This window comes from Ovis aries, chromosome 7 (assembly GCF_016772045.2).
Source record: "Ovis aries strain OAR_USU_Benz2616 breed Rambouillet chromosome 7, ARS-UI_Ramb_v3.0, whole genome shotgun sequence".
NCBI lineage: Eukaryota > Metazoa > Chordata > Mammalia > Artiodactyla > Bovidae > Ovis > Ovis aries.
The window spans coordinates 68,847,518-68,863,893 of record NC_056060.1 but is presented as its reverse complement, the minus strand read 5'-3'; the positions used below and the strand labels follow the sequence as shown (position 1 = coordinate 68,863,893).

The window sequence follows — 16,376 nt, the reverse complement described above, 5'->3', positions numbered from 1 at the left end:
TGGTGGAAACTTTTAACAATGTAAATGCAAGTCTGTCATTTCCTAGCTCAAACCCTCCACAGGATTCTCATCATTTGCTGTTGTTGTTCAGTTGCCAAGTTGTGTCCTCTTGCAACCCCATGGATTGCACTGTCAAGCCTCCCAGTTCCTCACTGTCTCCTGGAGTTTGCCCAAATTTGTGTCAATTGAATCAGTGATGCCATCCAACCATCTCATCCTCTGTCACCATCTTCTCCTTCTGCCTTCAATCTTTCCCAGCATCAGGGTATTTTTCAATGAGCCAGCTCTTTGCATCATGTGGCCAAAGCATTGGATCTTCAGCTTCAGCATCAGTGCTTCCAATGAGGATTCAGGGTTGATTTCCTTTATGATTGACTGGTTTGATCTCCTCACTGTCTAAGGGGCTCTCAAGAGTCCTCTCTAGCACCACAGTTCAAAAGCATCAATTCTTCGGTGCTCTGCCTTCTTTACGGTCCTCCAGTTTATCTTTATTCTCATCATACTCAGACTGAAATCCAAATTCCTTCTCAGAGTCTGCAGAGCTCGACATGGTCTGCAGCCTACATCTCCTGTCTTAGTTCCTACCACAGCTCCCTTGCACACTCTCCTCCAACCACAATGGCCTTCTTGTTGTTCCTCGGGCAAGTTCATTCCCACCTTAACACCTTCATTTTTCCTTCATATTCCTATATGGAATATTCTTCCCCAAACATTTGCAACATTTCTCCTTCCCTTCACTCTGTGTGGAAATGCCATTCCTTCAAAAAGGGCTCCCCTAACCAAATGATCTAAAGAAGCAAAACCACTTACCCTGCCTTCTTCACTATCTATCACTCTGCTTTATGTTCTTCTTAATTGAAACTAATAGAAATACAAATTGACAGACATTATTTTTAAAATGAAGAATACCTTTCAAACATGTTTTGCTTTTTATTTGGAAAGAATTTCGATCTTGCGGCAAAGTGACAAGAATAATATAAAGAATACCTGTATCTCACTTGCCCAGATCCATAGTGGTTAACTTTACCCTGTGTTTAGGTGACCGTATGCAGGTTAGGTCTCAGCAATCCCAACTGGAGGCACATAGTATTCATCTGCCCCTCTGTAGTTGCACTAATTTTGATCATCCCATCAGGGTACTATCCTATGTCTCCCTTTCTCTGATGAGACACTTTAAGACCATGTAAATATGCTGCCCCTCATTAAACTTTCCTGTACATTTAGCATTCACTGATGACCTCTGCCCCATCTAATCTTTACTAGGATGCTTGCAACATGCTGGCTTTCCAACAGCACTAGTCACTCCGCACTTGCCTGTTGACTCCAAGGACTTCTAAAAACCCTTTATGTTTTTCACAGCACTTAACATCATCTGATATTGCTGTAAATTAATTTACTTTTTTTTATTATGTATACAAGGGTGTAAGCTCTGTGAAAGCAAGGATTTCACCTGATACGTTTACCATACTCTCTCCAAGGTTTGGAACAATACCTTGCCCACAGCAACTACTTAAGAATGAATAGAAAAAGAAAGAAAACTGTTAACAAGGCCCCTGAACTAGATGGGAGAATAGGACTACCTCATACATTTGATCCAATAAACACTTAATGGAAAACTACCATTTGTGGTGCTGTGCTCGAGAGCAGGTGGTGCAGAGATGAATGAAACAAGGCCATTGTCTCTAAGAAATTTACTTTCCAGAGAAAGAGAGAGGCCATAAGGAAATAATACTACAAGGTATGATGCAAGGGCTAAAAGTGAAATATATACCAAATAACATAGGCCCTTCAGGGACACAGAGTAGACCAAAAATGTTTGTTTCTAGGATGGAAAGGTGGTGAAAGAGGGCAGAGGAGGGAACAGTTTCAAGCGAAGACACTAAGAAGGGCATGTGAAGGGAAACGCAGGAGACACTGGTAAGCACTGTAGGATGAGGGTTGAGAAGAAATAGAATTATGAAGCATTTGTGGCTACAACTGACCTGAAGACTCATTGAGCCCATCTTCATTTTGTACATAAGAATGAATGATCCTTCTTATTCCACATTCATTTCCTTGCCCCCCTGCTCCTTCCCCTCCTACCCTTTCCTTTCCCCTCTACTTTCTCAAAGTGAGACCTCTTCCCTTCTTCCTATTCCTTCCCTTTCTTTCTCTGCACTTACCCTTTTCATCTCTCAGGATTATGTCTTTCTCCCTCTTCCTTTGTCAACAGTAGAAATGAGATGGGAATCAAAGTTGCAGGTGGAAGAGTTACCTTCAAGGAGGTAAAAAGCACTATTCTTTCTTGAACCCAAAAGGGGAAAAAATGAAAAGATTAATGTAGAGTTGTAAGAAGTCAGAGCTAGAGTAGCTATAAATGAAAGACTAGAATTTTGGAAATACATTTGAAAGAGTAGAAGTTGGAAAAGCAAAAGCATATATTAAAAAAGAACTGAGGGGATAACATTTGGATTAAGGGTTTGGGGAGAAGGGCTAGAATAGATGTTATTTTGGAGCCAAAATCCATATGAAATTAATAAACGTTATTACTGGGGAATAGCCAAACTTCCATTCAAGCCCCACAGCACAGTTTGCTGCTGCTGCTGCTGCTAAGTCGCCTCAGTCGTGTCCGACTCTGTGTGACCCCATAGACGGCAGCCCATCAGGCTCCACCGTCCCTGGGATTCTCCAGGCAAGAACACTGGAGCGGGCTGCCATTTCCTTCTCCAATGCATGAAAGTGAAAAGTGAAAGTGAAGTCGCTCAGTCGTGTCCGACTCTTAGTGACCCCATGGATTGCAGCCTACCAGGCTCCTCCGCCCATGGGATTTTCCAGGCAAGAGTACTAGAGTGGGGTGCCATTGCCTTCTCTGGCACAGTTTGCTAACAGGTTATAATTTTACAAACTGCATCAACACCATTAGAATTTCATGACCAGGAACAAAAATCAGATAATGGGGATTAACACAGATCAAAGAGACACAGAGGTCTTGGATGGTTATAAGACAGTATTTACATCAGTTAACCATATAGATCAGGCAAAATATAGGGCCTGAGGAATAGCCGGTCAAGAGAAACCGGACTGAGTAAATGGAGGCTGCGGTACAGGTGGGAGAAAGAATACATGACTGAAGTGGCTTCACTAACCGATACACTAACTGCCTCACAACACCTGCCTCCTGTCCCATTACCCAACCCAGCCAGGTTAGTTAGGGGAAGAAAGACAAAGTATTAAGTATTAAGCTCTGTAACAAATAAGACAACTATCCCTATACTCCAAGGATTACTATTATTCCCCAGCAATTTCTCCCACAAACTGAAGTTTCTAGGGAGAGAAGAAAATCTAGGGAAGATGAAAGGAAATAAAAAGCCATCTCAGAAAACTTGGTTCCAGCTGATTAGTACTCAATTGCTTCCGAACGACATCATAGAAGTCCAAAAGTCATCCCTTCTATTCCTTAATGGAGTTGACTTTATGTCGGAAAGGAAATGAGAGAGGCAGTAAGTTGAACTCTCCCTAGACCAGCAATGAGAACTCTATTTAAAGATAATTCCCTTAAAATTTCTTCATCATAAATACTGCTCAAAATCAGTAAGACCTGCCTAGAAAACTTCACAGTCCTAAGCACCTAAATTTTAATCCGTCACTCCCATCTCCAAGCAGTATCTATGATCTCATTTGTGTTTCTAAATCACTACAGGTTTGTTTGGGTAGAACACATCTTTGAACTCTGCCATAGGCCTCCATTACATGTTTATGTATGAATTACATGGTTAAAAATATGGCCTTTAATTCACCAATGTTGTTTTTTATAGCTAAGAACAATCTTGGGAGAGTTTTCTGACTTAAATTTTTTTTTTCATGATTCGGTAAAAAAGCTAGTAGTATTAAGCATATCTGGATGATGTTAGATTTTTCTTTAGAATAGGCATAGTGGAAAGACTGAGCCCAAAGGCAAAAACTGAGGGCATGTTACATAGATAAAACCTTATTCTATATAACATCAATAATAATAGTGTTAATAGTGGTAAAAAGGAAAAGTACTATGGATAAGAAACATTAAAGTATTAATAAAACAAAATATGTAAGTACAACAAAAAGGAGAAAAATGTCTCTCAAGAATATATGAGGAAGTTTTCCAGGATGGGTGATGAAATTATAGTGCTTTTGCCATTTGAGTTACAGGGGTTTTTGCCATGAAATTTAACCATTTTAATACTTTCATGTGTGTCCAACCTGGCCCCTAAATTTAACCCTTACTTTTAAACAGGATGCCACAGCTCATAAATGATTACTAAGCTCTTGCATTATCAGTTTCTCTTAGATTTAAAATGAGAGAATTGCTGACAATGCAATTCACTACAATACTCATTTGTCAATAGATAAGATTATCAATTGGAAATTACCCTGGTTAATAAGCTTCATTATGTCCAATATGCAGATCAATAAAAAATTTTTGTAAAACAATCCTAGGTTTAGTAAATAGAAATTATCTTAAATACAATCACTGAAGAACAAAAAAAATTGTTGTAAGTCAATTTATCTCCTTAACACTATATAGAACTTGTACCATCTCTAGCATTTTCTCACCAACGTCCTTAAAGCTCAGGACCAATGCAGATTCAATAGCTATCTGTTAAAGAAGAGCTGATTACAGCATGAGTATTCAAAAAGAAGAGGCGTTCTGGAGACAGTCATGCCAATGATAACTAATATTTTCATAGCTTTTCATATGTGTAAGTCTTGTTCTACGTGCACTACATGTCTTCAACCAAGCTATCAACCTTTTGGAATAGATACTATATTACAGATGAGAAAAGCACAGAAAGGTTAAGTATCTTGCCCAAAGTTACCAGCTAGTGAGTAGCCAGCAGAGTTAGAACTGAACTCAGGAAGTCTGAGTCCAGAGTATGAGCTCTATGCTGCAGTGCTTCTAGTTCTACAGTAGAACAGACATCAGCATGAACATCTGGAGTTATTAGGCAGTATTTCACAAAGGGCAGTCCTCTTTCCTCATCAGCACGACCAGGGGTGCTAGTTTAGCATTCAGATTGCCAGGCTTAGACTCAGTCTCAGGGTTAAGCTGGGAATCTACATTTTAAATTAGAAATGCAGGAGATTAAGTCCAAATTTGAAAGACAATGTATTAAAGACTAAAACTATCTAGTGATGGTACATCCTGTAAGTATAAAAATATTATTTCCCTGTTCTAATTAATTCTGAATTGAAATCATCCAGTTTCTCTTTTATTTAGGGTACAGCTGCCTTAGTAGAGGGCTTCCCTTGGGGCTCAATTGGTAAAGAATCCGCCTGCAATGCTGGAGACCTGGATTCGATCCCTGGGTTGGGAAGATCCCCTGGAGAAGGGTAAGGCTACCCACTCCAGTATTCTGGCCTGGAGAATCCCATGGACTGTATAGTCCATGGGGTCGCAAAGAGTCGGGCACAACTGAACACTTTCACTATCACTGGCTCAGTAGAATATTAGACTATTTCCATCCATTGATTGAAATAGTCTGATTTGTATTTAATTTATATAAAACTAAAATCATAAAAAATTTGAATGATTATTCTGTTGATTGGAAGAAAATCATCTATAATACACTAACTTGTCAATGTAGTTAGTGTTACTTGGAATAGGGCAGTGTAGTATAATAAAAATACTACTACATCTGGAGTAAGAAAATCAGATGCTATCACTAATCAGAATTATAACCTTTGATTCTTAGTAGCAGAAGGATCATTCGCAGTTCAACAAAACCAAAGGTTATTCATCTGACTGCATGCAATTTTCCTACTCCTAGTTCAGTATTTCACTGATATTAAAATACAAGGATATTATCAAATCTATACTTATCTCTGTGGTTATTTTGGAAGGTTAAATTTTATTTAATGGCTGCTAAATAAAAAAGCTACTAAGTTTAATGAATAATTTAAATTATGTTTTATATCAATTTGATTTCTATAAACAACAGCATAAAAACTTTAAAGTCAGGTTTTAGGAAATCTGGCTAAGAACAATGAAAGAGTTGCACAGATTTCTGGAACCCTAGTATATGTTTCTGGTGAGACAGGTTTACTATCAAAGACTTGAGAAAAATCTATGTGCTTTATACACAATGTATCATTAATTCTATAACAATAAGACAAGTAAATTATATCTATAATTAAAATACTCCAACATAGAAAGTGAAAATATTTTAGCAACAACAAGTGAAAATGTTATGGAAATCCTTGAATAATTTTCAATGTCTTTTCTAATAGATTTTTTGTATCAATCTTCTTAGCCTTAGTTATGCACATTTCTCTCTCAGATTACACACACACACACACATATATATAATAACATATATACACACATATATTTTTATTTTTAAATAAAAGATGTAAATTCTGCCTGGTAGGAACAGTGGAAATACTCATCTATGCTAAAAATCCATTAACATGCCAGAAGAGTGTCTTCTCTCATATGGCTTATGTCCCCACCTCCATCCAAACATTCTCACATAAAATGTAAGAAATGTATATACATAAAGACAATCAGAAAGTTGCCCTAACACACTTGCTGCCATATGTTTACTTTTTCAGTACTGTGAGAAAAAAGTGACAATTTGACAGTTTGATTACAAAAAGATGTTTGTCTTTTTATATTTAATAGCATTCCAACAAATTATTTCTGAAATGCAGTGTTTTAAAGAAATTACTTTTCTCAAACAACTCCTTTTTCTTTTTCTGATCCTTTGAGAGAAGATGCTTTGTCTTATTTCTTTCTCTAACTCCAAAGCACCTTCACAGTCTTTTACACAAAAAGGATGCTAAAAATAATGACCTAAGAATGAACATACAATGGAACATTATTGAACTATAAAGAGGAATGAAGTAATGACATTCTCTACAACATGAATGAACCTTGAAAACATGTTAAAGAGGACAGACACAAATCCCACCTACTGTATGATTCCATTTATATAAAATGTGAATAGGTAAACCCATAGAGATAGAAAGTAAACTAGCAGTTGCCAGGAACTGGGGGGAGGGGAGGGTAGAGAATGAATACTATTGGGTATGAGATTTCTTTTAGTGCAAAGAATATTTTCTGGAATTTTTATAACTTTTAAAATATATTAAAAATGACTGAACTGTACCTTATGAAAGGTAAAATTTTATAATTATCTCAATTTAAAAAGTAAAGAATGAGTGAAGGAATACTCACACTATTTCTATTTCATTTAGAGTTCAAAAATACTGCCCACTGACTAACGTGTAACCCAATTTAACTTTCTCTACTTTGGGCATCTTCTTGGTTGTCTGTTCCCCTTGCTTAACTAATACATCCTCAAAGAACGAAAAATTTTAGTACATAAATCACAAAATCTTTTATTTTTTTTATTTTTTTATTTTTTTCTCTGCTTTTCTTTTTTTTTTTCATTTTTATTTTTACTTTATTTTACAATACTGTATTGGTTTTGCCATACATTGACATGAATCCACCACAGGTGTACATGAGTTCCCAAACATGAACCCCCTCCCACCTCCCACCCCGTATCATCTCTCTGGATCATCCCCGTGCACCAGCCCCAAGCATCCTGTATCCTGCATCGAACATAGACTGGTGATTCGTTTCTTACATGATAGTATACATGTTTCAATGCCATTCTCCCAAATCATCCCACCCTCTCCCTCTCCCACAGAGTCCAAAAGTCTGCTCTACACATCTGTTCTCTTTTGCTGTCTCGCATACAGGGTCATCATTACCATCTTTCTAAATTCCATATACATGTGTTAGTATACTATATTGGTGTTTTTCTTTCTGGCTTACTTCACTCTGTATAATCGGCTCCAGTTTCATCCATCTCATTAGAACTGATTCAAATGTATTCTTTTTAATGGCTGAGTAATACTCCATTGTGTATATGTACCACAGCTTTCGTATCCATTCATCTGCTGATGGACATCTAGGTTGTTTCCATGTCCTGGCTATTATAAACAGTGCTGATGAACACTGGGGTACACGTGTCTCTTTCTATTCTGGTTTCCTCGGTGTGTATGCCCAGCAGTGGGGTTGAAATGACTTAGGGTTATCGTACGATGGCTGTTTGTACCATGTCTACATTCAAAAGTATCAACTGAAAAATGATTATAAGGAACTATTCTCATTTTCTTCTTCTTCTTTCTTTTCTTTCCTTCTCTTCTTCCTTCTATCTTTTTACTAAGTAACAGAATTAAATGTTGTTTGGGGTCAAAAGCAAAATGGACTGAATCATCAAATTCAATTCAATCAACACATTGATCACTGACTGTATTTAAGCACAGTGCTGTGCTGGGAAACAAGGTCTATTAAATAAACTAAAAAGCCTATCTTAACAAATAAACTACAAAACTACCCTATATATCACTTTCTCTGAAACTTTAATCAGTCTGGAGAATACAGAGTTGGTAAAGGCAGCTCTTGCCATAAACTATTAAGTCATACAATAAATATTTATTAAGTGTTCACTCAATAAGATGGTATAAAACAAGGAAAAGAACATCAATTTTGCCCTCAAGTAGATATGGGCTTGAGTCTAAACCTTCATTTTCTGAACTGTGTGCTTTGGGCAAGTTAGTTAACCTTCACGAACCTTATCATTTCTCATATAAATGGGAATAATTACCAACTGCGTGGCGTGGCATTATGAGGAATAAATGAGACAACATAAAGTGCCTAATAAAACTTCAGTAAATGGAAACTATTGCTAAAATTATGTTCAGGGCTTCCCTAGTGCCTCAGTGGTGAAGACACCTCCTGCCAGTGCAGGAGACATGGGTTTGATCCCTGATCCAGGAAAATCGCACATGCCACCAAGCAACTAAGCACATGCACCCCATTACTGTGCTTGTGCTCTAGAGCCCGGGAGCTGAGCAGGAAGCCTGCACGCCCTAGAGACTGTGCTTCACAACAAGAGAAGCCACCACAGTGAGAAGCCCATGCACCGCATCTAGAGAGTAGCCCCCCGCTCGCCGCAGCTACAGAAAAACCTGGCCAGCAACAAGGACCGAGCACAGTCAACAATAATTACAGAAAATTAAAAAAAAAAAAAAGATTACATTCAGGGCACCAAAGATCTGGAGGGTGGAGTTAAGGATGAACAAGACATTTTTGGATGGCATCACTGACTCACTGGACTTGAGTTAGAGCAAGCTCCGGGAGATGGTGAAGGACAGGAAAGCCTGGCGTGCTGCAGTCCATGGGGTCTCAAAGAGTCGGACATGGCTGAGCGACTGCACTGAACCGAACTGAAGCCATTTTCAACTGCAGGTTCAGAAAGGACTTGGGAAAATGCAGCTGAATGCTGAATAATAAAAAGTGTCAGTTCAATTTGGCAGTACTCTGTAGAGGAATTTTTTGTCTATGGTCATGAGGGATACTGGTTTATAATCTTTTCCAGTAAAGTCTGCCTGGTTTTGGTATCAGGGTTATGCTGGAATGAGTTCTCCCATTTTTCTGGCAGTGGGAGCTACCCTTCTAAGACTGTATCAGTGAATGAGAATCTCTCCAGTCTCCTGTCTTAGCTCCCATTCTTTTTCCAGAGGTCTGTGGAGAAGAGATTCCAAGTAGGAGTGAACTACTTTTATATCAGTAGCTACCAATGGCTGTATGCTTAGCCTTTACTAATTCATTAAAGAAAAGCTCAGTCAAACACATCTTTATCTGCTTGTACGGTGCCTGTGACTATATTGTGGCACCGTCTCTGGTGACACAGTTCTTGTGTCCCAGCTCTCTAGAGAAGTCTGCCTTTCTGTGGACTTTAAGCTACCTGCTCTACATTATAAACTATCTGATTGGTTCAAGAAATGCTATGATTTTATAGTTTATCTGACTTTTTATTATAGTTAGAAGTGACATTCTCCACCTTCCTCCTCCTAGGGGTAAACAGAAACCCCACATTCAGCAATATTTTAAAGCGAATTTCTATTTTATTAATCAGTAATAGCATGGGTTTGTAAAAAACACATTTACTCAGATTATGCTTGTTAAACATTTGGTTACATGGATTTGGGGCAGACTTGTTAGTCTGTGCCCCTTCTTCTGGGAACCCTATCAGAGATCTACACATGTTTTTTAAATTACTGTCATACCTTATGAGAAAAAAAATCAATTATACAAACTTTTAACTGTAATTTTAAAATTACTAAACCAACTGTAATTCTGAGATCTATTGTAACTTAACTATATTTCAAATACAAAGGCAAAAATTTTCATTTGCACTTGTGGTTAGAAATAGGTTCCAAATGTATATAAGCTTTGAATTTCCTAATTCTCACATATCTGAAGTTACAATCACTATAGTGAGGTATAAAAGGTGCTAAGATGTAAAGGAATTAAATTTAAGACATTTGTTGGTGTTGCTCAGTCACCAAGTCACGTCTGATTCTTTGCGACCCCATGGGCTACAGCACGCCAAGCTTCCCTGTCCTTCACTATCTTCTGGAGTTTGCTCAAACTCATATCCATTGAGCCAACTCTTTGTGACCCCATGGTCTGTAGTTTGCCAGGCTCCTCTGCCTGTGGAATTCTCCAGGCAAGAATATTGGAGTGGGTTGCCATTCCTTTCTCCAAGGGATCTTCCCGACCCAGGGATGGAATCCAAGTCTCCTGCATTGCAGGCAGATTCTTTACCATGAGGGAAGCCCAATTCAATACATAATGTAAAAAAAAAAAAAAAAAAAAAAAATCTGTGATTTCCCACAAAAAAGTAACCAGATTTTGATAAATTATTGCAATTATATTAATTAGTTTTAGCACTTTGATACATATTTTCTGAGCAACATATATAATCTATAAATAAGAAAACTGAAGAATGCTGTAATTTTAAACACCTTTGACAACTATTTAACCACAAAACATATACTCTAATTTTTTCCCATTGACTCTAGTAAAGCATGTCTGACTTTCTAATTTATTATTTACTATGAAGTTCTTAAAATTTTAAGAGAAAAACTAAAGAAAAATATTTTTTAAAGTGAACTATTTTAATACATCACAATATAATTTAATTGTTCCTGGGTTCATAACAAATACATGAATTTAAATATAAATACTTCATTTGTACTGAAGAAAGCTAAGTTGCACAGTGAAAGGGGGGAAAAATGAGTTCTTAAATTATTAAAAAGTTGCTTTCACTATAAAACTGTTAGATAATTAATCAGGGCTTAGAATCAGATAAGTGATATCATGTGATCAAAAATACATTCAATGAATTCAAAGCCAAGAGTTTTACTCTTAGGTTCCAAAGATATCATCTTTCGGAACTCAATTCAATTTTTCTCTTTTGTATAAAAATCTCAAAGTAATAATCCAGGGGAGAGGAGAAAGCTTGTCTTTACAGATTTCCCAAAAGCTTAGTGCTAGAATCTATGTTCTACCATTATCTTTAGTCAATTTTTAACGGATGATCACTGAAAAACTACCACTATTGCTGGCAAATGGCTTGGTTTCTTCACACACACACACACACACACACACACACACACACAACTACTATACATTTCAAAGTGAAATACATGATACTTCTTCCTGAAACAGCCATAATTTTGGGTTCAAGTATTTGTAGAAGAATTTATCTTCCAAAAGATGTGGTTTTGATTCCCTTGTGATAAGGTGAATTTCCTTATCTTCAAGGCCCTTTGCGTATGAAAGATAGGATTGAATTCCTTCAAGGTCAGTCAAAGTCCTGATAGAGGATTATTTTGGCACTCTGACTTTCCTAGTCTCTGAAACATTTGGCAACGTATCAGAGTTTTATCAGAGGAAAAAACCCCACAAAATTTATGGGGAAAAAAAGTTGTACCTGACTATTGCCAAAGGAATCATATTCATTCAAAAACTATTTAGTAGGGAGATATATATCAATTACAGAGTGAAACACTCGACTCCTATTTGAAATGTTCTATCTATAGCCCACTGGGTATTTATTTGTCTTGGTTAAAGCTGACATAGGCCTGCTCCCCTAACTTCTGTATTATACTGTAACTGTGCTTAGTCACTCAGTCACGTCTGACTCTTTGTGGCCCACGGACTGTAGCCCACCAGGCTGCTCTGTCCATGGGGGTTCTCCAGGCAAGAATACTGGAGTGGATTGCCATGCCCTCCTTAAGGGGGATCTTTCCAACACAGGGATGGAACCCAGCTCTCCTGCACTGCAGGTGGATTCCTTACCATCTGACGCCCATGAATACTGGAGCAGGGAGCCTACCTCTTCTCCAGGAAATCTTCCCGACCCAGGAATCAAACTGGGTCTCCTGCGCTGCAGGCAGATTCTTTGTATTAGACGTAAAATTAAATGAAAATAATTTTTACACATATTAAATCCAATTCTAAATTCTTTCTAAATAAAACTGCATCACTAGATAACATATTGGCTTCTTCTATTTTATTATTTTTATTGACATTAAATGTTAATTGGACATTATTTAATGACATTGTTTTAAGTCAACAAAAATTTAAATAGTGCCATCTTGTGGCCATTCATATACATGAAACTGAAAACAATGTCACTTTCCTAAAGAGATTTACCTTTAAAATATTCCCAAATATATTTTCCTTATCAGCTGAGAAAAATGATCATTTTATTACATACAACCTTCTCCAAGGAGATAAAATTCATCTATACATTTAAGAAATTATATATTTTTTTAGAAAACTAAATTAAATATACAGTCATTGGCCATGAGTGGTAAGAGAATTCAGTAGGACATCAGGCAGTTCTGATACTATCTGAGACATATTCCTTTGCTCGTATCTACATAGTCATGATTTAATACAATGAGGAAAGTTTTACAGGCAATTTTCCATAGGGTTCTAAAATATAATATCAACATAACAACTAACATTATTGTACCATTGTTAAGTTTGAAAAAGTGGTTAATCTTAAGCTCTTCCTCATTTAGGTCTTCCTCAAAATGCCAAATGCCTAGTTACCTTTGCAATTAGACTGGCATTCAATACATGAGCTAAAAAAAACCCCACAAATACAAAAGCAAAAAAAAAAAAAAAAAATTCTACTGCTCAAAATACTCCGAACACTTTTGCGGATAGAATTTTTAAACAAAAAAATCTTAATTTCTACTGCCAAATTTCAGAATTTAAGTTATATAAAATTTAAATGACTAAGAAGCAAGAAGGCAAACAAGGCAACCTTGCAGAAACATAAACACAACATCAAAATGCTGTGATACTGAGTATAGAATCATTCAGCCATTTTGTTAATCAAACAATACAGAAAAGTTCATTCATATGACAGCATTTAACATGAGAGTCCTTTGTTTCATAAGTTGTACCTGTTAATCAAATCACCACACAATATAAACAGCCTTTACAAAGCTCCTGGATATCCATAACTGCTGCCTTTATCATAATTTAAAACAGATAGCTATGTTACAGACTTGTACATAGATAAAAAGATACTGACATTCAATTGTACAAGAACCAAAAAATAAGATTAAAAGAAAAATACTACCTAAGAGTTTTAAAAATCTATTAGAAATAGCATTTACTGATAAAAAAAAAACTAACATATATATACTCAAATACAGGATGACAGTCTTAATCCCAATGGACTAAATGTGAAAAAATAAGATAATACAGATAATAAGACATATAAAAGTAAAGAATTCTCATTATGTATTTGTCCAGCATCACAAGTATCAAACTACTATTACAAGAAAACTAGTCTTACCTTGCTGCTGTGAAAGTGAAATATCAGATTTATTTCTTACACGTATTAAACGACTTTGAATTGGCTTGTGTTCAACTTGCTTAACATCTTGGTCTTGCTTTTGTTGGTACTAAAGAATTAAAGATATGAAGTTATAATATCATTTTTAAGTTAGTTTTAAAAGATCTGAGCAATTATTTATGTGTTTATTGTATAAAATTTGAATATTATGCATGCTTTCTAAGTACCAGATGGGTAACGGAGTACATATTACAAAAGAAAAGAGATTACAAATAAAATCTTTCAAAAGATTTGGATAATATACAGATTTCAAATATGCAAATAGCTTCTATTTCTTACTAGAGAATTCAGAGCTACTTATAAATCAACTATTCTAGATACATACACGATGGATTTAGACAGGATAAAAACTTAATTTGGCCGTAAGTACTTCCATATAACTATTTTTGCATAAAATGAAAATCTGCATAATGTACCGCAATTTTCAAAAAGCTTTTATATATAATAACATCATTTAATTCTCACAAGTGTTGAGGAGGTATTATTATCCTTTGTCACTCAAGAAATGTATATTCTACCATAAGCCTCATCATCTCTTTTCCTTACTACAATTTAATCAAATTTAAAATTTTCAGTAGTAAAATTCCTTCACAATCACACTTTACAAATTGTGACGAATTTAGCCATTCTTTCTTTCCTGTTTTATGAGTCTAGTTATGAATGAGTCTCTAAGAACAGCTACCAGATACAATTTGACAGAAACTTAAGATGTCTCTGAACTCTTATCAAAATACAAGCAGAGAAGAATCTGAAACCTATCCACGTGGACTCAAATGTAACCACTCCAGTTCTGGCAGGTACCTATTTACCTACAGGTAAGAATGAGCAGTTTCAAGCTGCAATAGTCACAACTAGCCTTACCGCTGGTCTTTTAAGTTTAGAGCCTTTGTTATGTAGGTTTCTGCCCTGAAGGAAATATTATTTTGATGTGTATTTCTAAGATGAGTACTATGACTATCTTGGGCCACTTCAACTAGAACCTTCCTATGAACCTTCCTATTGACTGCCTCCCTTAACCACAGAGTACTGTGGGGCTTCCCAGGTGACTCAGTGGTAAACAACCTGCCTATCAATGCAGGAGACTCAGGAGATGCAGGTTTGATTCCTGGATCAGGAAGATCCCCTGGAGAAAGGAAGGGCAACCCATTCCGGTATTCTTGCATGCAAAATCCCATGGACAGAGGAGCCTGGCAGGCTATAGTCCAGGGGATCACAAAGAGGTGAGCACGCACGCATGCAGATTATGGAGCTAAATTGCTTGTATTCAAATCTGGGTAAGGCATTACCTAGCTTTGACTCAGGGTAAGTTACTTAATGCCCAAATATCTTGATTTCCTCATTCATAAAATGGGGATGATAATAATAATTACCTCAGTAGGTTGTTGTAAGGATTAAATGAGTTAAATAGAACAGCATCCAGTTGAGTATAAGCACTAGAAATAAGTTTATGCTATTATTATCACCAGTCTATTTTTCCTTTAATAAAGGAAATCTAAGAAATGAATTTTTTTGAAGCCATTCTAATGGTAACACTTCGCAGTTTTATTTTAAAACAGGCCAATAAATAAAGGAAAGCAATCTTTCTTTTATTTTTTAAATATCTTTATTGAGGTACAATTGATAGACAATAAACAGCATATATTTCAAGTGTATCATTTGCTAAATTTTGGCATATGTATATACTCAAGAAGTGATCATCACAATCAAGATAATGATGAATAAATCCATCAGTCTCAAAAGTTTATTCATAATCTTCTGTATTCCTTCCTATAACTACAGATTAGTTTGCATCATCTAGAATTTTATATAAGTGGAATCATAAAGTACGCACTCTTATTTGGGTGTGGGTTCTGGCTTTTTTCCCCTCAACATAACTCTTGTGAAATCATCTGTGTTACTGTATGTATCAGTAGTCCATGGCTTCTTCTTGCTAAATAGTATTCCATCTTATAGATATGCCAAAACGTGTATATTTAGCAACTTGTGGACATTTGTGTGTGTAAAGTTTCTGCTGTTGTTTAGTCACTAAGTTGTGTCCGACTCTTTTGTGACAACATGGGTGGCAGCTGTCAGGCTCCTCTGTCCGTGAATTTCCTAGGCAAGAACACTGGAGTGGGCTGCCATTTCCTTCTTAGAGGGATCTTTCTGACCCAGGGATGGAAAATTGCTACCAACATTCATGTGTGAGTCTTTGTGTAGACATGTTTTAGTTTCTCTTGGGTAAATAAATACTTAGAAGTGAAATGTCTGGGTCATATGGTAGGTGTATGTTTTACTTTTTTAAGAAATTGCTAAACTATTTGCCAAAGCAGTTGAATCATATTACATTCACACAGCAGTGGGAGTTTAAGTGCTTTACACTTGCCAAAATTTGGCTTGTTAGCCTTTCTAATTTTAGATGTTCTAATGGGTGTGTAGTAGCATTTCATTGTGGTTTTAATTGGCATTTTCCTAATGATTACTTGATGTTGAAAATCTTTTTATGTGCTCACTTCTTTGGGTAAGGTATCTATCCAAAGATTTCATCCATTTTTTAATTGGATTGTTTTCTCAATATTGAATTCTGAGTTCCCTATATATCCTAGATATAAGCTTTTTATCAGATAAGTGATTTGCAAA

General features: G+C 36.3%; 1 protein-coding gene across 10 annotated transcripts in view; it reads right to left on the bottom strand.

Moving 5' to 3' along the window:
* The window catches only part of KIAA0586 (KIAA0586 ortholog), a 138,530-nt gene that overhangs the window by 24,265 nt on the left and 97,889 nt on the right, over positions 1 to 16,376 (bottom strand). For all 10 annotated transcript variants that reach the window (XM_012181727.3, XM_012181729.3, XM_012181728.4 and 7 more), the window contains one exon: positions 13,698 to 13,806. In XM_012181727.3, coding sequence (XP_012037117.2) covers positions 13,698 to 13,806 — 109 coding nt within the window. The remainder of the gene's footprint in view (positions 1 to 13,697; positions 13,807 to 16,376) is intronic.